The following is a 20,776-nucleotide window of genomic DNA, read 5'->3' as shown; positions in this document are numbered from 1 at the left end:
TCCTACCCCCGTCTCGCATGCAGTGGCTGGGTGTCTCTAACTGGCACCCTAAAGAACTGGAAGAGGTGAAAGTGTGTAAATGCAGCGATTACTCTCTGTCACAGACTATCTACCCTCTCTTGGCTTCCTCACTCTCGCTCCCGCCTTTTGTAAAACACTTAAGTTCCTACTGTGTGTCTCTTGGAGGCCAGCCTCTTCTTCACCGCCATCGTCCCTCAAGTCTTTTGCTGCGTTGTCTCGGTAGAGGTGCTACTCCAAGAGTATCCATCCAAGCGTGTGCTCCCTCCGTGGTGTTGAAAAAGTGTGAGGCGCCAATATGTATGACTTTGTGCTTTGCTGGGTAAATCAACATGTACTTAAAGCCGGCCCTCCGTAGTCTGATTGGTGGGGCAAAAGGTCGCTCTCTGCCCCTGTACTTTCAATGTGTAGTCTGGGTATACAGCTATCTTGGCAGACCCCCTTTCAATTACCCCATCTCATCTGGAAAACACAAGGATTGTCCCTTTGTCTCTGTAATTCAGGATTTTCGTTATCACCGGTCTCAGGGGTGCCCCTGGCGGAGGTCTTCTGGCGCGGGACCTAAAGGCCCTTTCTATAGTAATACCTTTTGACAGGTTGCACAGCCCTATCTCTTGTAACAGCATATTTTCCACGAATGTCTTGGGATCTCTGCCCTCTCCTTCCGGCAGGCCCACAAGCCTTATATTGTTCTGACGTGCCCTTCCTACAACATCCTCTTCCCTGCTTTTGAGCGCTGCCACTTGCAATTTAAGCTGCCTCACCTCAGTCATGGTCCCCGCTATATGCTGTTTATTCTCAGCTGCTTGGGTTTCCACTGTTCGCCCTTTTTCAGCTAGCGTTTGGACGTCCTGTCTCAGCAGTAATCCGTTATTACCTCATCTATTATTTTCTCCAATGTGGTTTTGAGCGCTGCTATGGCCTTCAATATTTGATTTTCTTCTGTTCTGGTCTCTACTTGCTCATTGCCGCTCTCTTGCAATGGCCTCTACCACTCTCTCCCTTACGTGCAAAGGAGTCCATTCTGGTCTGCCTGGTCTTCCCCTTATATGGTCTATCCGGCATGTGGGCAGAATGCCTCCCTACGGCACTGTCTCCGACCTCTTATTTGTTACTAGTCATGTTTCCATGGGGTGGCTTGCCTGGCTTCTCACTGCCAGTCTGCTCTGGAAGGTCTGTCGTCTACTTCTTGGGGGCGGTATCATTTAGTGCTGAATCCCGCATTTGCAGCACCTTCTCCTCTGTACTTTGCTGTACTCGTACCTTCCACTTTGTGTGGAACTTTGCAAGGGGTTCAGGCGCAACCAAATGTAGCCCTTTGCTTGGGTCCCATCGGTGGCCCTTGTGGTGGTGTTCTGACCAGTATCACTGGCCTCTCCTTGTGTTCTCGGCGCCTCCTAGTATGTTAGGGGCTGGGCCCTTCCTTAGTCTGCCTCTTTGCTTCCCCCAACGGTGCTGCTCCGGCTCCCCCGCCCTCAGCCTACCTCGAGCGTGCAGGGATGCAGGCTCTCTGTCTAATTGCAGCTGCTGTCTGCCGTGCTTTCCAGCGCCTCTCTCCTGCCGCCTTTGACTCTGTAGTCTTGTCCAGGCCTGGCCTGGTGTCTCTTTATTGCCAACTGATTACCTCTTTCCTCAGCTCCCATGCAGCACAGCTTTCTCACTGTATCTTCCAGGCGCTAATGTGTCTGTCTGCCTCCAGCTTCTTCGCTGCCCTGGCACTGGCCCCTGCAGCCTGCTCCAGTACAGTCTCTGTGTGTTGGTGCCAGCCCTGCTTTCTCTCTCTTGGCACCCTCTTACTTGTTGTGAGCCAGATCCTCCTGCTCTGTGGTGCCACACAGTGTATCCAGGCCCGTACCTCAGCCCTTTAGCATCCACCAGTTTCTAGAGAGGAGGAGGCTGAGTCCTTGTGCCTCCACTCACCTCCCCTCTCCGCCGGTGCACACTGCCTGAGCTTTCTTGATTTTAACACAGTTCACAGACTTCACTTCACCGGCAAAAGGGGAGGGAGACTCCCTTACCCTAGGTTCCGCACAATTGGGGAACTGCTTTCCCCATTTTCCATGTGCACAATCTTAATTGGGTGCAGGTCCCAGACTCGCTGTGTGCCTGGTTTACTCTCCTGCCAGGACTTTCTTGCTTGGTTGGGTGCGGGTCCCATATTCGCTATATGCCCGGATTACTCTCCTGCCACGACTTTCTTATTTCGTCACTTGGGTGCGGGTCCCACAGTCACTGTATGCCTGGTTTACTCTACTGCCAGGACTTTCTTAATTGGTTCAGTATTTGGGTGCAGGTGTCATGATTCACAGACCTTGGAGGTTGTGGAATCAATGGAGGAAAGGCTGAGCCGCTGCACTCCTGAGTAGAAGCGAGCGCAGCATTCTAGTGTTTACACTTCTTGTGTATGACGTGTATTTAGATGCGTCTGAAGGATTCCTCAGCGCGTTGCAACCCTACGTTCTTTCGGGTTTACACGCTGTGCGAGTGTTCCTCCCTTCCTCCTACGGTTACCTTACCTATTTCCTTCTCGCCCTATTCTTCCGTCTTTCTGTCCGTTCCGTGTCTCGGAACGCTGTCTTATTCCTTTCAGAACGCTTTAAGCCGCTCAGGTTTCCGAGTCCTGGACCGCTTTACTCACGGGAACCACATTGCGGCGGGGCTGTTCACTCCGGCACACGGAGCGACCCGGAAGTCACGTTCCTCTGGGAGCGACTTGCTTTCTACATTGTGTATGTTATAATATTTAGGGAAGAATTGCATTTGAGCATCAGGTGCTCACCTAACAGGAGTTCTTTCTATTTTTCTTTAGTTAGTAAGCGCTTCCATGTTAGGTGAGCAATTGTTGCAATATCTCCACTACAGAAAACCATCTCTCTATACTTTCAAAATCTTCACTAAGCAAGCTCAGAAAAGAGCAGGAAAAATGTGGGAGGAGCTACTTAATGGTTTGGTGCCTTGAAGGCCTTTCAAGGGATAAAAAGGCGGGCACTTCTTCCACAGTGCCCACACCAGGAACAGCCTCAGATGACAACAGTGATGCAGACCCACTGGCTGAACATTGCAGTTTTGAATTTTAGACGTCTTGGAACCTCAGAGAAATACAGCTTCAAGGTTGTAAGTGCTTCCCTTTTGAGGTTGAAGTTCTGTGAAATAGACAACAACTCTGGATGTGTATGCTATACTATTTAGGGAAGGATTGCATTTGAGCATCAGGTGCTCATCTAACATGAGTTCTTTCAATTTTTCTTTAGTTGGTAAGTGCTTCCATGTTAGGCGAGCAATTGTTGCAATATCTCCACAACAGAAAACCATCTTTCAAAATCTTCACTAAGCAAGCTCAGAAAAGAGCGGGAAAAATGTGGGAGGAGCTACTTAATGGTTTGGTGCCTTGAGGAGCATTCAAGGGATAAAAAGGCGGGCACTTCTTCCACAGTGCCCATACCAGGAACAGCCTCAGATGAGAACAGTGATGAGGACCCACTGGCTGAACATTGCAGTTGTCTTGGAACCCCCTCCCTTCTCACACACAAGTGTTACCTGTTTCGCTTGATTCTTCTACCCTGATACCCCTCTACCTCCTCCAGCCTACTTCTGCAGGAGTCTGTCCTGATACATTCTGGTTTCACCATCACCGTCTTGTGGCCAATGCTGGATTTGACTTTTATGGACTTGATTCATTCACGGTGCGTCACCCTTTCTCAACTCTCATGCTGGACTTCCTTTGCAACTTTTACTCCCATCTTCATCGTGTATCCTGGCTTGCAACATTGTGTTACTACTGACTTCTGCAATTGTATTCGCTCTCCCCTCTTGCTTCTCCACTCTTTTGGACTGCTTACTCTCTGTTCTCTCCTGCTCTCCCTTTCTCCCTTTTCCTATCTCCTCCCCTTACTTTCTTCTATGCACTTACACCATCAGAATTGTCCCTGGACCTAATATGATAGCAACCTCGTCTGTTTCCTCCCCCCTCCCATTACTGTTTTTTCCTCCCCACCCCCCCCTCCAGCACCATCTGAAATGTCGTCAGGCCTAGTATGATAGTCGCTTGTTTTGTTCCTCCCCTCCCTTTCTGCCCCCCTCTCCTTCTCCTTTTGTTTTCTCCGGCTCTACCAGAAATGTCATCAGGCCTAGTACGGTAGTTGCCTGTCTGTTTCCATTTCCTTCCCACTCTTCCCCCTCCCTTCCTTATCTATGTCATAGCTCTTGCACTATCTGAAATGTCGCCAGGCCGAGTACGATAGTTATTTCACATCCTTCCTGTTCATGGCCTGTAAGAATGTCATTGTATTTTCCCTTGTTCCCTCCCTTGCCTTGAAGCGCTTTGAAACACATTGTGTATAGGCGCTATCTAAACAAACTATCATATCATATCATATCATTACTTCGCCTTCCAGGCTGTGTCCTCATACCCGGAGCTTGAGTACCATCCACCGCCAAACGGATCGTTTCTTGCAGATTTTTCTGCAAGGAATACTGTACCTGAGCTGCCCCCCTCACCAGTGCCTGTTGGGAATTGTAGTTCTCAACTCCTCAGTCCGTCAAATACGAATTCTTCTGTTTCATCAAGTTCATCTGGAGTTCAGGACTTCTACAACAACATCCTACAAAAAACATCCTCAGGGTTTTTCGGCAAAGCTTTTCCCTGATAGTGGGGTGGTCTCCCTGGAGGTCCCACTGCCGGACAATAGGGATAAGGCAAGGTGGCCTCCAGAGGAGCTCATCCTAAAAGCCTCAACAAAAAGCCTGAATCTGCCTGGAGAGAGAGGAGAGATATTTTCATGGAAGAATCATCCGACGACGGAAATACAGGTGAGGAGGAGGAGGCGGGTGACAAGGGCCTTGAAACAGTTATATCAACAGTGTGTGAGAGTGGGTTTCAGACTCACACTTCTCATCAGTAATCACCTTCTCTTTTATATAGTCCCAAGACCTTTTAATTAAACATTTCATATATTGGGTCAGCGACCCCTCTTCATTCATCTTAGTCTCTTTGCTCAATCGCCCTGGTATCCCAGCTCCCTTGTATGGGTTTACCAGGTTCATCAACGGTGTGCGACATCTGCCATAAAGCGCCTCAGTCTCCCAACCTCGCTCTCTGGGCTCACCGGTTTCCGTCGGCTGCTTCAGTGCCCTTCGCATCTCACTGTTCTTGCTGCGGCTTGCTTGCCGGCTGGGAGGGCGTCCCATTGGCTTTCCATTTCCCGCTTTGCGTCCTCCTTCACCTGACAGCTTCTGCTGTCTGTGGCACAAGCGCAGCAAACCTTCTACTTCCAGACTTCCCTGGAGAGCACCTCCAGCAGGTTCTCCGCTCTGCACTGAAGCCTGCTCTCCTTCGGTGTCCTCACTGATGTCAGGAGTAGTGAGCCTCTCTTTCTCCCCAGGTGTAGTGTTTTTAAATGCCCCGGCACCTGTTAACCTTTTCCAACAACTAGAGTGCAGTGTTGCTTTCCTCATCTATTGATCTTCATTACTCCAGTGCTCTCCCTTGTGTCAGTGTTATGAAGCAAAGGGGAATGTAAATACAGTTGGTGATTAGTCATGACTGGAGGTTCTACATCCAGACTAAAGTATGCCATACAGGAATGGGGAGACAGGTAGGTGTTACCAGAGGCTAAAGAAACAGTGAAATGTCTGCCTTGACCTAGCGAGTATAATCTGCCTCCCAGAGGGTTGTCTTCCCTAATGTGGTCCTCCCGCAGATAGCAACCCCCGGGTCAGAATCGGGTAGCTTCTGCCTTTCCCTGGCCACATGAGGGGTGATTTCCAACAGTGAAGTAGTGATGACCTGACTAGATTCTTCACAGGGCACAACAAAAGGCTGTAAAAGCAAACATGAATATACAAAGAAATTTAGTCCACAAACAATGGTTTACAGGAATCTGTGAGTAGTGCAGAAAAGGAGAAAGAGCTAGGTATTAAACAGATAAGAGCATATAAAGAGATGGAAGAATGAAAGGAAAACGGGGTACAAAAAGTAGGGTGAATAAGAAAGGAATATAAAAAAGCCGAGGTGGAACATAATGGGATCCAAGAATCTGGTTCAGAAGAGATAAGAGAAGATAGGGCTGCTAAAAAAGGAAATAGTAAATGATGAATGCACGAGAAAAAGGTAGACAAAAAGCTGGCAGAGGATGGGAAATGAGTTTGAGAATCCACAACTTGAATGGAAGGTGGAACAAGATGATAGGAGTGGAATATAAGAGAGTTACAAGGACATAGCGGTGGAATGGGGAGTAGAAGATAGGCTGATAGAGGAAAGGGTAAAAGAAGGTTGGCATGAACATAAAAGATTGTTTAAACTGGGGTACAATTAAAGTGGTAATAAGAAGCTAAGGTGAAACAGAAGAAAGTCAATGGATATAGGGTGGAATGCAGGAGCTGAAGGGTTAAAAGCAAGGAGGTTGAAAGAGAAGAAGAGGATTCAAAGAGTCGGAGCAGACTGGAGGGAGGGAAAAAGTGCTGCAGTGGAATGCACAGGGGTAGAGGAATTAGGGTGGCACTGATGGGGGAAAAGTGCAGTTGGGTGCAAAGAATATACATACAGGTAGCGGGAGATGAAAACGAAAGGGTATTGTTTTTTGACAAAGAACAGATGAGAATAAATAAACTATAGGTGAAATGGATTGGAGGACAAAGAGTTGGGTAGAACGAAAGCACATAAGCAGCAGTTGGCGGTTTAATATGTGTACAGGGAGATGGGGTAACACATAGAAGGTTACAATAAGTTTGGAGTGTAACAAAAATAAATATGAGGGGCTGAGGTGTAACCAATTGCAGAAATTAGATGTTTCAGGTCACATGGAAAAGGTTGCAAGAAGCTGTGGGTAAAACAAGAGTACAAGAAGCCTGATGTAGAACACATGGGAATGTGGCAAGGGGAGTCAAGAAACCTGGGATGTACAACTAATGGGGTACAGAAAGTGGTTAGTGTGATAGAAGGACTACCAGAGGCAGGGTGGAAAGAGATATCCAAAAAGGCAGAGGTTCATAAAGATCATACAACATTCTGGAGATGGGATGAAAGAGGTTCACAAAGTGGGGAGTGAAATAGAAAGGGGTACATGAACTTAAAAAGAACAAAAGGGTAAAATAAATATGTTGTAGTGAAATAAATAAAAGGCTAAAGGTGAAACATCAGGAGGAGGTCAAAGAAAGGTGAAAAACCGCACTACCAAGAAGGAGCTGAGGTTACCTGCAGTGGGCCAGAAGGGTGGCACAATGGATGTTAAACGAGATTAGGGTTGAAACAATGGAGGACACAAGAAAGTGGTGTTGAAACAGGTAAGGGTGCAAGGAGCTGGGTAGAAGAGACAGTGCTCATAAAACCTGGGGCAACAACACATTTAGTACACAGAGGGGAGAAACAGACAGAGGGTACAAGATGATCAGGGTTAATCGGAAGAGTGTACCAGAAGCTTAGGGTGTGAAAGATGGGAGACCAAAAATGCTTGGAGTGGAATTTAAGTGGGTTCTAACAAACTGGACATTGCTTGGAATGTATATCAAAAGCTAGGGGAGAAATAAATAGGAAATTATGGAACAAGTTGGAAGGCAATAGAGGGAGATGATGGAACAGATGGGTCTTCAAGAAGCTGTGAGTTGAAATAAGGAGATCAACTGAGGTGTGATAGAACAGAAGAACGTTCAGGAAACTGGTGAAACAGAAGAGGTTGCAAAAACCCATGTCATGAATAGAAGATGGTAAAATTAAAGGACTTTTGGTTGACGGCAGACTAGAAAAGGGCACAAGATGTTTGGGTTGTAACACCAGCAATACAAGTAGCTGCTGGCCCCTAACCTGTAAGTTAGTGGCAAGCTGCTCTCCTTCTTTAGGTACTGGTTCAGTAGGGCACAGAATCTAGCCAACATCCGCTCTACGGTCTGTGCTCCCGGGCTGGCCTCTGAGAAATGGAAAATGATGTCAGACGATGAAGAGGTGTCTTCTTGGTTATATTTTGCTCTCACTATGTTCAGTTCATTCACAAGGGCTGCCTGCAGACAAAAAGAAACAAGCATGAACAGAAGTGACATTGAACATATGGACATGGGGAAGGTGCACATGCAGAATCCTCATTGGACTGCAGGTATGGTTTCCAATTTCAGCATGTATTCACCACTACCCTTCCCATCTCATGTCAAGCCCATGCCTTACCATGAACACAGTCTTGCCTTCACTGGGACCAGCACTCAAAGCCAGCACACTTCCTCCTAGCGGAGATTGCTGCTTTGTCTCAAGGATACTGCTCGTGGCACTGGTGAGCAGCTTGCTCCTGGCACAAAACTGGTGATGCTGATACTGGCGATAGGCCTCCTGGGCCATCTCCTCCTCATCCTCCGATGCACAAGCATCCACCTATAAAATAGAAATTCAGAAATAAGAAGCCAATGTCAACAGTGAAAGAGAGCTAATATAACCAACTACTTTAGCTGTAATGTTGCTGGTGATATGTTTAGCATTGGAGAACCATAGGGTGTGTATTGAAGTAGCCTGACTCTCTTTAAAGACTGGAAAGGTGGTGACTTTGTAGGTCGGGTGGCACCCCAAGCCAGAAGATGTGGGACTCGAGAATGGATTCAGGAGTATCTCTTGGTCACCCGACCTTGGTCACTGTGACATGGCAGGGGACAATCTCAGTGACCCATCACAAGACAGCTTGTGGCTCTGGACATCACCCGCCCACCAGTCAAGTAGGACAGACGAACCCCGACAGTCTAGATCCGTCCAAAACGCCTTAGGAGTCAATGTAGGGACATATTTGGAGAACCCCTCCCCTGCGGAGGAAGCAGGGAGGCAAGAGATGGTGAGACACCAGAAGAAGGCAACATCAGAGGCAAGCAGTGACACAGAGTAAGCAACATCAGGGGGAGAAATAGATCTTGGGGAATCTAAAAAGAAAACACCCCGAAGAGGAGGAGACAGGGGTACTAGAGGTAGTTGAATGAAAAAACCTAGGCTTGATACCCTTCGTTGTGGGTTGCACACCACCCACTATGTGGTTAATTTTCGTATTGGTAAACTATTTTAGATATTTGTTGCAGTTTTGATTTTCCTTTTGCAAAATAAATTGATGATCAAAACTCAGCAGTTTTGTATCTTTTAATTCTTCAAAATAATAGTGCAGATACCTGATCAAACAAATGCATTTCAGACCGAAATGGTCCTTCTTCAGGATCTATGTTTCTTATCTGATAATAGTCAAACAATGAAGTGCATAATTGCATTACAATAATCGTGTGCATGGTAAACTGCGCAAATATATTTACAGCATTAATTAGTGACAACATCATACCAGTAGGCCACATGACAAACATACATAGAACACAACGTTTCACGTACATGTTATGTTATGTTGCATTTATATAGCGCCTTATGTATCATTGGTATGATCTCAAGGCGCTGGTAGGTTGAACGCCCTCGGGAACCGAAGTTCAAGTCAGTGGAGAGAAGAGAGTCATAAGGTGCGTGTGAGCACCGGATATGTGTGCAGCAGGTGTGGCATTCGTGTGATAGTTGCTTCTTAGCGGTAGGTGTGGTGGATGGGAGATCAAGAGTATGTGTTCGTTCTGGGAGGTTGTTATCCTGACCGATTCTGGCTGTGTTAGGCCTGAGGAGAACGCCTAGGCTGGAAGGTGTGTAACCAGCTGTGTTTAGTTAGGATGATGGGGAGTATGAGGCAAGTGATGGTATGAGAACAGCTATACCGAATGGTGTCATAGTATCGCTGTGTTCTAGTTGAGTGGTGGTGTAAAGAAGAGAGTAAGCGTAGAGATGTGATATGATGGTTTACCTTAGGTGCTGGAGTTCAAGCACACTCCAATAGTTCCATGCACTCTGACCGTTCCATGCATTCCAACCGTTTCAAGCACTCCCAAGCGTTCCATGCACTCCAAACCGTTCTATTCAGTCCGTTTTATGCACACCAACCATTCTATGTACTTCGATTGTTTTATACACTCCAGATAGTTCCATGCACTCTAATCATTTTTGTACAGTGTCATTTTGTGCCCTCTATCTGTTCCATGCATTCCATCCGTTGCATGTACTCGCTCAGTTATATGCACACAATCAGTTTGATCAGTTCTATGTATTCCTTCTGATCATGAGAGATAAGAGAAAAAAAATGCATAATAATTGAGAGGGATAAGCCAAACTTCAATTGTAATACACAGCATCATATCATCATTTCTAAACAACTCTCTTCACTCCTTACTGTTATTACTAGAATGTGTTACCATTAGGAACTGAACACGGCATATGGTTGCCTTAAATATGATCAAAGTGTTGCTTCTCAAATGCGGTTTCGGGAAATGTGCTCGCGTGAGGACAATGTCTATCAAAACTAATTTACATTAACAGTAGCACCCGTGCTAGGTCGTGATCCGGTGTGACGCATTTCAGAAAGTTGCCACTGACCTGCAGTTTGAGCACATGGATTGTGCGCAATGAAATAACTTGCTTGCTCGTAATCTGTTTAATAAGTATGCGTGACATTAGTTTCGGTGTGAGGCGGACATATGACTATAAAACATATCCATACAGATCAGTATTATGATACTGCTTGCCAGATCTTGTCGAACGAATTCCCAAAAGTACCACACGCCGACGAAGTTCGCCAGCCAGCCTCCCACCGGGGTGCAGGGCTGGGGCCTGACGTCCCGGCCGGTTCAATCCTGCTTGGAGGCCGGCATGCAGCCCTGGGAGCCTTGACGACGACGGCTGCCACCTCCAAAGGCCTTTAAGCGACCCCTGTAGGCTTCCTGGGTCGTGGAGGGTTAGCGGTAAGAGGACAATCCCCCACCAAAGCTCTTCGAAGATCTCCCCGACTTGCCTCCTGAGGGACGAAAGGACGGACGGTGCTGTTGCAGCATGCCCAGGGCACGGGCCGTCTCTGTGTAGGTCTTGATGGCCTGAAGAGATTTATCGACGGCCTTTCCGAAAATGTTGTCTCCGTCGAGCAGCATGTCCAGGACCCTCGTCTGGACCTCTTGCCTGAAGTTGGTGGCCTTCAGCCAGCCACGACGGCAGAGGCAAACTCTGTTTCCCATCTGGGGGAACCCTGTGTCCCTGATGTCCAAAGCCACAGTGATGGTGTGGTCCGACGCCACCTCGCCTTCCTGAAGGATCTCCATAGCCTCTACCCGCTTGTCCTCGGGGAGGAAATCCAGGATTAGAGACATCTTCTACCAAAGCTTCCGGTCGTACCTGGCCAGGATCGCTAAGGTGTTGGCCGCCTTGACCATCGTTGCAGCTGAGTAAATGACCTTCTGTCCCACAGCGTCCAACTTCTTCTCCTCACTGTGCAGGGGGACGACGACAGGTTGGACGACTTCTTCCTTGCCACGGCCGAGACCGCAGACATGTGGGGCCAGATTCCGGCACCTAGTATTTCTTTTCTAGCTGGTCCCTCTTCGCCAGGGCTGAGGTAGGGTTCTTCAGTAGTGCCAGCCCCTCATTGCAGACATTGTCCAGGAGTGGTGCCGAAAGGATGGTCTTCCTTTTCGCCTCCAGGAACTAATACAGGAAGCCCTCCTTCTTCTCTTCTGAGGTGAGCTGGAAGAGTTTGGATGCACGGACGATCATGGAGTGGAAGAATCCCACTTCGTCCGGCACAGAAGCCTTGGTGGCGCAGTGAGTCCATCGTCTTCATTAGTGTCCCTCTCGTAGTGTCCGTCCCTGTGCCCCTAGCGTTTGGAGTGGAGGCGTAAGGTGTCTCCTCCTTTTCTTCTGCAGTGGTGGCCTCAGTGTCAACTGGGTTGTTGCTGACGGTGTCGGCGGTGGTGCCATGGGCATCCTCTTCTGAACCTCTGACACCAGCGTGTAGAGGGTCGAGAGAATATCCTGCGACAGATCTCTGAGATGCCTGGGGAACAGGGTCACTGGGCCCAGCGCCTATGTCGTTGTAACCGCCGACATAGACTTCTTCGTCGCCGCCGTCTCCGGCGGGCATCTCTTCAACATTTCCGTCGTTACCACCCTCCTCAAGGATGGTGTGGATGGAGCCTATGTCTTCCTCGTCGGATGACGAGATGTCCATGTCCTGCAGTTCTTCCATGCCCCCACCCTTCCTTGGGTCCTGAGGGGACGGCATCAGGCTGTGATCCGGCATCCTCTTCTCAGGAGTCTTCTCCACTGGCTTGGTCGAAGCTTCCAGCTTGGGAGGAAGAGCTACCCTGACTGCCACCGGGGCACCCTGGACCAGGTCAGACCCTTTTGCCTTTGAGAGGGCGGCCGCCACCAGTTTGATGGAAGAGGACGACTTGGCCTGGATCACCTGGGCCTTAACGGGAGGTCGGACGCCTTGTCCTGTTTGGCCTTCTCCAGCTTCTCCCTCATCTTCCCCGGGGTCGCCGAATTTCTCTTTGACGAAGAGCTGGAGCGATGGCTGGAGATTAAGGCTGATGAAGACGATGAATGTGCCCTGACCGTCGCAGGACCCACTTGTGCGGCGACCCCGAAGGAAGCAGAATTGCAGTGCTTGGCATTGTCTTGGGCTCCCATGGATGGAGCGCCCTAAAAGGAGTTAGAAGCCCGCTCTGGCTGGCTGGAACCAGATGAGGCATGCCCCTGTGAACCACCTGGGGTAGAAGCCTTTGCCTTTAACCACGTCGCCAGCCAGACATGCCGATACTTCATTGTGCGCTTGGAGAAGCCATGTCAGATCTTGCAATCCTCATCCTTGTGCGTCGGTTGAAGATAATACAGGCACTGGGAATGCTTGTCTGTGAAAACATTCCGCAGACCGCAGCTGGTGCAGAGCTTGAAGAGGGAAGCCCCGTCCGTCTTCTCCTCCGACATGATCCAGTGCGGTGTAGGCCCGATGGCCTTCTGGAACCTTCCAAGAAGAAACACTCGACTATTATCAAGTACAGTGTTCTCATTAGGGTAAGCATGGGCGGGGGGTCCCTGTTCATGCATTACAATATCTCCTGTTCTGTCCCTTCCTTTTCAACTTAGGAGATGGCCCGTAAACCCCCACTTCCTCTATCGTTTTGCACAATTGATCGGCCAGTAGATTAAGTTGTGTGCATCTCTAGCTGGTACATTGTGAATAAGGTTGTTAACTCACCAGGGACTCAATGCATGACAGACTGAGAAGCCTTCTTTCCTACCTGAGTTACCTATGTAGGGCGCCGGGGATCCTGTAGCAGCCCTCAAAACAAGCTATGACTGCATCATGGGCAGACATGAATAACGCCAATGTGGCGCTTCATCAGCGTCTTGATGCCATCTAAGGGGGACGCTTTCCCCTTTCCCCTGATGCAGAGCTCGGGGGCAATGTAAAAGAGAACCCCACTGGACAGGAAGGTGCACAAGCATTTATGCTCTTCCATTTGGGCGGTATAGCCACCACATGTCCCAACCCTCCTTTAGAAGGCAACAGCCCTTTCTTGCATGGCTTTGAACTGTTAGTTGCTGAAGCGATCAGTCTTTGAAACCTGGTTCAAGGCCCAAGCCCTGGACCTAGAACTCTTGGAATTAACTAGGGGGAAAATGGGATTTCTTGACTATGTCACATGTTTCAATCAACTAGCAGCAGAAACCACTTAGCCCAAAAGAGCCATTGTATTTTTATTGGTTTAAGTCAGACACTTAAGGGTGCCTTGGCTGTGGTTCTGGCCCTTCCCCCCCTTGTACCCAGAGTCGGTGTACTTAGTGTTGCAATTGGACGCACGTCAAGCTGAACGATGAGGAGAGGTTCATAATAAACTGTACTTACGCTAAAGTCCACATAGTCCAGTGCTTCAGGACCTTCGGTGTCTGCTCCAGAACCCATGCAAATTGGGGGCATAAGCGGTCCTCTAACCACTGACGAGAAGGAACGCAGACGTGCCACCAATGCATGCTTCTACTGCAGACAAACGGGTCATTATGTTAAGGAATGTCCAAATAGGCCTAAAAAGATGGTGGCTTTTGGGAGGGCTCATCCTTAGGCCGAGGGGGTTAGATGAGCTGGATTCATATATCGCTCCTTCATGGCATCCCTAGGAATTCAAGCTCATTTTTCGGTCCCAGCCAAGAACCCTGTTCAGTGCTTGTTTTGATCGATTCAGGGCGCTACCGGCAATTATGGGGACATCACCCTGGCAAAAGCACATGGTTTGCCCCTCCAAGAAAAGGTAGAACCTGAACCAGTGCAAGGAGTTGGTGGTACGACTGGAATAGCTCTTCCTATTAGCCAGGACACAACCAACTTAACCCTGCTCATGCATTCCGAGCACTGTGAAAACATAACGTTCAATCTCAACGCAGCCCCCCAGTCCGGTATCATTATTGGCATAACCTGGTCTTAACTGCACTTCTATCGATTGGGCCCAGCGAACGCTTGACTTCACCTCTCCCTTTTGTCTTCAACATTGTTGCACTGGTCTCCCCTTGCTCCAGACTCCTTGTCAGGCTCTTGTACCCATCGGCCACCTCATCGGGCCATTGACCCTGTTATACCTTCTAAGAGTCATGGCTACTTAGACGATTCATCAGTTGCCACAGGGGCTAACTTGTCCCAAGAATGCCCGACTACAGGAATGTTATACCAAGTGGCATTCCATTCTCACAAGTTTGCGCGCACTGAACTCAACTACACAAAAACGGAAAAGGAGCTTTTGGCTATCAAGGAGGCGTTGTAGGCATGGATGCACTATCTATTGGGTGCCAAATGACTCACAGTGGTTTACACAGATCACTGCAACATCCAGGACCTAATCTCCCTGAAGTGCATTAATGATCGACCGGCATGCTGGCACCTATTCTTTATGGCGTTTGACTTAACAATTAAGAATCATCCTGCTGTGAATGACAAGGCCGATTCCTTTCCCCACATTTCCAGCAGAGACCTGTTGCCCTGCTATCCGGATACTGTTCTCCTGACCAAGCACCATATTAATGGTGGTAGACAGTTACGCTAAAATGCCTTGCTTCATTCCCTGTTCTGGCCTCCCTTCGGCTCCTGTCTTGGCTTATCTGTACTTCAAACACATATTCTGCCTTTTCAGTCTGCCCTCTGTCATCAGCTCCGATAGTCAGTCCCAATTCAAGTCCCGCTATTGGCAGGCCCTCAACGCACGATTTTCCTCTGCTTACCATTTGGAGAACGACCTACAAACAAAACGGGTTAACCAAACTCTCGAACAATTTCTGCGGTGCGTCTGCTTACAATACAAAGATACCTGGCTCTCCTTGCTGTGTACAGCTGAATTTGCATATAATAATGCTCCCCACTCATCGACAGGCTTCTCTCTGTTCAACACGTTGTATGGCCAAAACCCTTGTAGCCTACCTCTGCTTGATTTCTCCAGCACTGCTATCCCAGCTGCTGATGCATGCTTTTGACACCTTCAGGAAGTACACACAAACCTACTCCAACCGGAAGGGCGCCCAACTATGTATGTGGATTGTCGCCGTTGACCGGCACCTGCTCATCACCCTATGTGATGATCCTAGTGTGGCTCTCTTCATGTCACCTTAACATACCCAGTTCCTGCAAGTGGATTCCCCGTTTTCTTGATGCCTACAAGATCCTTCAACCCATCAACCCAGTTGCTTATCGTTTGGTTCTGCCACGATCATGGTGTGCCCATCCTGTATTCCACACCTCCCTGCTGATACCTTATGTGCCTAACACTTGTCTGCAACCCCATTCCCCTCCTGTCCAGCTGGGGTCCGTGGACAAGTATGAGGTCCATGCCATTTGGGACTCTCGTCTCTCTCGTGGCTGTGTTTACTACGTGATTTGCTGGAAGGGCTACGGTCCAGAGGAATGGATGTGGGACCCCTTTGGGAACATCCATGCTCCTGGCTTGGTGTCTCAGTTCCACCAGCTTCATCCAGATCGCCTGAGGGCATTGGGTGGGGGCTCTGTCACACCCCTCCCCCCAGACACACCCTATCGGGGACACTGCGACTCTGCAGTTTTCAACAGCATCCCTGGCAGTTACCATGGCACCTACTGGATGGGCCACGCAGAACGAGACTCTGCTTTTCGTCGCACAGACGCATAGTCACATGACATATGTTGGTTCCGGAAGACTCATAAGCGCTCTGTCTTCCTGGCCCAGCACTCTCAGCTTTTGAATTCCGGCGAGTGAAGTGTGTTTTTTTCTTCATTTTGGATCCCGTGGTATTCTGAACTTGGCGCTTCCTTTGAGGATTGGCTTTGGATTACCCTCTGTCTTTGGTTTTTGCTCAGTGTTTTCTTCCTTAGACTTGACATTTGGACTTGGCTTGCTGTATGGTTTTTTCCCTTTGGATTCCCTGGCATTGGTTTTTTGGTTCACCTTTAACAGCATTTTGATTTCTCTCCAGATACGGATTTTGGAAATGGAGTTCTGGACCTCTTTTTCTGACCCTTGGATTGTTTCTGGGACTTTGACCTTTCTGGAACTGGAAACAGTTCTCCTGTATATCAGCCCTTTTCTCCTTCCCTTACTATTGCGCCCTTGTGCTGCCCAGTACTTTCTCCATCCTCCTCATCCCGATCCTGCACCTCTTACTTATCAGACACGCTGTTCTCATTAGGGGAAGCATTGGGGGCGGGAGGAGGGGCCGTAGGGTCACTGTTCATTCAATATGATAACTCCGGTTCTGTCCCTTTGCTTTCAGCTGCAGAGATCGCCCAGCTGACCTCTACTTCCCCTATCCTTTTGCACTATTGAGCTGCTAGAAGATTAAGTTCTGTGTTTCTCTGGCCGGTACACTGTGAAGAAGGCTGTTACCTCACCTGGGACACAGTGCATGACACTAAGTTCACAGTACCAGAAGGTCATGGTTCCAAAGGCAACCAAATTCGAAAAGTGTTGAAGCAGACACAAAGTCCAAAAACGAGGCAGGTCAAGGTCACCATTAGGACTAAACACAAAAAAAGTATGGGAAAAACGCTACTCACAGTTAAAGCGCTGAGAAGCAGCGCCCCATTCCCTGCTGGCGCTCTAAATCAGGAAGCGAGAGGGGCGCATCTGGCGACCCCGTGATGTCACTGCACTCTACGCAGAGTGCGCTGAAACCGTGCTGAGTAGAGGATGCGGGGAAACCGAGTCTGGCCCAGCATCTGGCAGCGTTGCTGAATGGCTGTGAGAACCGTCAGTAGGAGAAGCAGCACGGCCAGCCACGCCACAATGAAAGCCTGACACCTGGCTACCCCTTTCCATTGCAGCAGGAGCTGTGGCAAACTAAGAACTGCATGAGGTGCAGGGGCGCTCATGGCAGGTAAGAGGCAGGGCAGGGGCATGTTGAAGAAAACAGACATTGGCAATAGAGTGTATTGCCTGGCTTGCATATACCTGTCTCATGTTTAGTGTGCCCACACACCATCCATGTTACAATAAGAAGGTGAATAGTCAGACCAGGATGCTGCAGGATGGTGTATTGGCCCCAGGCACGTATAAGAGGTGGGATGAATAACAAGCACATGGCAAGGCGGTTTACTTGAGGTCTAAAAGTCAAGGGAGGGGACCAAGATACTAGGAGAAAGGGGACAGGAAGGTCCAGGTAGTTATGAAACCCTCGCCCATGGCTTAGCCTAACACCAAGAAACCAGCTACCACAAGAAGTGGAGATGGCTCTGGGAAAGCGAGCACCTTTGAGTTCCGTGGAGGTTCTCCTAGAGCAGAAACCTCGGCTTTACCTCTCCCTCCTGTAGGGGTGAAAACAAAACTTGCCAGCCTCAGATGGACAAGCCTGGTATCAATGCAAAGAATCAATGCAGGCAGAGACTTCCAATGCCGCCACCAACGTCCAGTTCCACAAAACACTAATGATGTGTCTCTTTCAACAATACCTGCCGGATGAATAAAACTCCCTTCCTCCCCCCACCAACAGTACTGCTCTACTGTATAAAATCCCAAACCCACTACTGGCACCCTCCCATTGTCAAGCTGCTCTCGTGCTAGATTTGCGCTACAAGCAATAAGATAAATAAAAAGAAGGATGTGGGAAACCCAAGACTATGACAGTGAAGGAAGTGTTTGGGAATCCCTAGAATCTGCAGTGGAAGGCTTCGGGAAATATGAAACTGAGGATTAAGGGCAAACCTGTTTGAATCTTTGAAGAATCAGCAACTTTTTATATGAACCAGTTACTTCCTGAGGGACCCCATTCTTTGTTAGGTTTTCCTGAAGCACTACCCAGACCCTGGACAACATCCATCCTGACTAATGTCATTGGTAAAGACCAGTCCCCATTTGTTATTTGGAGCATCATATGCAATTCAACCCTAAATAAAATGATTGTATTAAAATGTGTTTGAACTGGCTGGTCTGATGATTCGTTCACCTATGTGACAGAGTGCGTTAAAGGGAGATCCCGTGCATGAAAGTTCGCATAGCCTTCCTCCCATGAGCTCAGGGCTCCAATCCTGTGTGTGCCGTTCACGAGGGTAGCATCTGATGAGTGTGAAGGAAAGAGGACAAGACATAGTATTATATTAGCTTTAATTGCAGTTTCTTGAGTTATGTTGCCATCGCTTCCAAGAGAAACATGTTTGCTAGAGCCATACATTCTTTGCTTTTTTCATATGTCCGAGCTATCACCTTTCTAGTATATAACAGCTGAGCGAGGGTTAGCAAGCTGTGACCTCATGGATGGTGCAGATTTCCTATGTGAATAATATGATATAAGGCATTTATAACGCACCTGTACACAAGTGTTTTTAGGCGCCTAGGTGTAGGGGACTGTGCTCACCCAACTCACAGATTTATTTAATTGCATCAACATCTTTTTCAGTGTGATGGAGGGGATTATGACCTTCAACCCATTTCTTTCAACTTACTAAAGAATTCCACATTTCTATTATGGGAAAGCTCTCAGAGTGATAAGAGAAGATAGAATGATTCAATCAATTCTTGGGGTATATGACTAAAGGGACAAAAGGAAAAGGACAATCATCGCCAATAATGGACTGTGGAGATGAAAATGCATATAGATCTGAAGGAGGATGAGGGATGAAATGCTTGTAGACTTGACTTACCAAGATATAGGTCTTCTTTATGCACTCCCAAACATCTTGCAGCACATTGGCACCAAATTCTTCCAGTTCCTTGACATAAGGCTTCCCATCCGCCACACCTCCCCACTCACAGGAATACCTACAAAGCACATACATATTTAGGCTAAGCTTCGTCAAACAAAAATACAAGAAACCAACAAGGAACTATTATTCCTAAAAGTAAATAAACATAATTGGACATTTGGCCACCCCAGATGTTGCTGCACAACGTGAGATTCATCATACTAGGAATGTGCCACTGGCTAACGCTGCATCCTAAGAAAAGCGGGTTGCTGTCTTTCATTCTTAAAACATATCCCAGATACCAAAGAACATACACAAATATTTTACAGAAATGGAAACCGCCAATTGATATTGCAGGGCAGAATCTTTAGGCTCATACCTTGTTTTAAGGCAGTTCTCAGGCAGCAGAAACAATGTTTTTCGTAACTCATGAGAGAAGCACAGAACAACACACAAGTCCTCTTCCTTTGAAGTGGTTAGCTGCTTCAATGTTTTTCTTTTCTCTTTGGTCTAACCTGCTAGGTGTTGCAGCCGGTGCAATCACTGTCAAGGTGAAGACCCAACAAGTCATCTGCAGTCACTCCTTTGAACAGCACAGAATATGACATTCTTTAGGGGTGCCTGAATTTAAGAGATACTTGTTTGGAGGTAAGAATAGACATTGGGTCAATAAATGGGGTTTCTGACCTTCAAATTGCTATTGGTCCATCATGGGAACGCCACAGGAAGATGATATCATGCTTCTTTCAAGCGAGGCCATATCACGAACACATTTCGTACTGTTATGGTTGTGGGGAAACATTCCCAGAAATGGACAATGAGAAAAAGACACGTGTATATATTTGCAGAATAATGAAGTCACATGGCCAACTAGTCAGAGGGCAAAATAACCTATGCCAAATCTACCACTGAGATACACTGCATGTAAATCTTGATCTGCACCACAGAATGTAGTGAAGCACTACGTGGAAGTGTTAAGATAAGGGGGAAGATAGAAAAGGGATTGGTGATTGACAAATGGAATTCATGTTAGATGTTTTGATTTAGTTAATGGTATTATCTTAAAAATAATTACACATTTTGAAGGAAACAGCATAGGCGATGGTTTAGAGAGACCATAAAGTAAGGCACCTGGAGAACAAACAGTTCTACAAACAACTCAAAGGCAATCCAACCGACACCATACAAGACGAGATCAGCAGTCTTTTGTCACACGCATCCAACGAAGGGTGGATTGACGATGAGGAAAAGTCATTCCTCACCACCAGTCACCCCATCATTTCAGCTCTATATTGCCTTCCGAAAATCCATAAAAATGCCCTTGATCCACCAGGTCGCCCCATTGTGGCTGCCATTGGTTCCCTGTTAGAACCATTGTCCATTTACACAGATTATTTCCTTAGACCCTTCGTGCTCAAAATGAAATCATATGTTCAAGACACCACTCATATGATAAGAATTGTCAACAACCTTGTGACCTCCCCCAACGACATCTTGGTCACCCTGGATATAGAATCGCTATATACCAGCATCCCCCGGTTAGAATGCATCAAGATCATTCACACATATCTTGAAAAAAGAGCGGATTTGTCAGTTCCATCTGACTTTATATGTGAATGCATAAAGATAGCTTTGGTTAACAACTTTTTCATGGTAGATAACACATTTTTCCAACAGCTACATGGAACAAGTATGGGGGCCACGTTCGCACCTGATCTGGCCAACCTATTCATGGATGATTTAGAACAAAAATCAGT

At 47.7% G+C, this 20,776-nt stretch overlaps 1 protein-coding gene across 5 annotated transcripts in view; it reads right to left on the bottom strand.

Annotated features, from left to right (window-relative positions):
• The window catches only part of TEP1 (telomerase associated protein 1), a 2,409,067-nt gene that overhangs the window by 1,095,522 nt on the left and 1,292,769 nt on the right, over window positions 1–20,776 (bottom strand). For all 5 annotated transcript variants that reach the window (XM_069651741.1, XM_069651744.1, XM_069651746.1 and 2 more), the window contains 3 exons: window positions 18,978–19,095; window positions 8,171–8,371; window positions 7,817–8,010 (listed from right to left, as the gene is read on the bottom strand). In XM_069651741.1, coding sequence (XP_069507842.1) covers window positions 7,817–8,010; window positions 8,171–8,371; window positions 18,978–19,095 — 513 coding nt within the window. The remainder of the gene's footprint in view (window positions 1–7,816; window positions 8,011–8,170; window positions 8,372–18,977; window positions 19,096–20,776) is intronic.

This window comes from Ambystoma mexicanum, chromosome 3p (assembly GCF_040938575.1).
Source record: "Ambystoma mexicanum isolate Mex_15411 chromosome 3p, UKY_AmexF1_1, whole genome shotgun sequence".
NCBI lineage: Eukaryota > Metazoa > Chordata > Amphibia > Caudata > Ambystomatidae > Ambystoma > Ambystoma mexicanum.
Note: the sequence above shows the minus strand (reverse complement) of the source record. Positions and strands in the feature narration are given on the sequence as shown.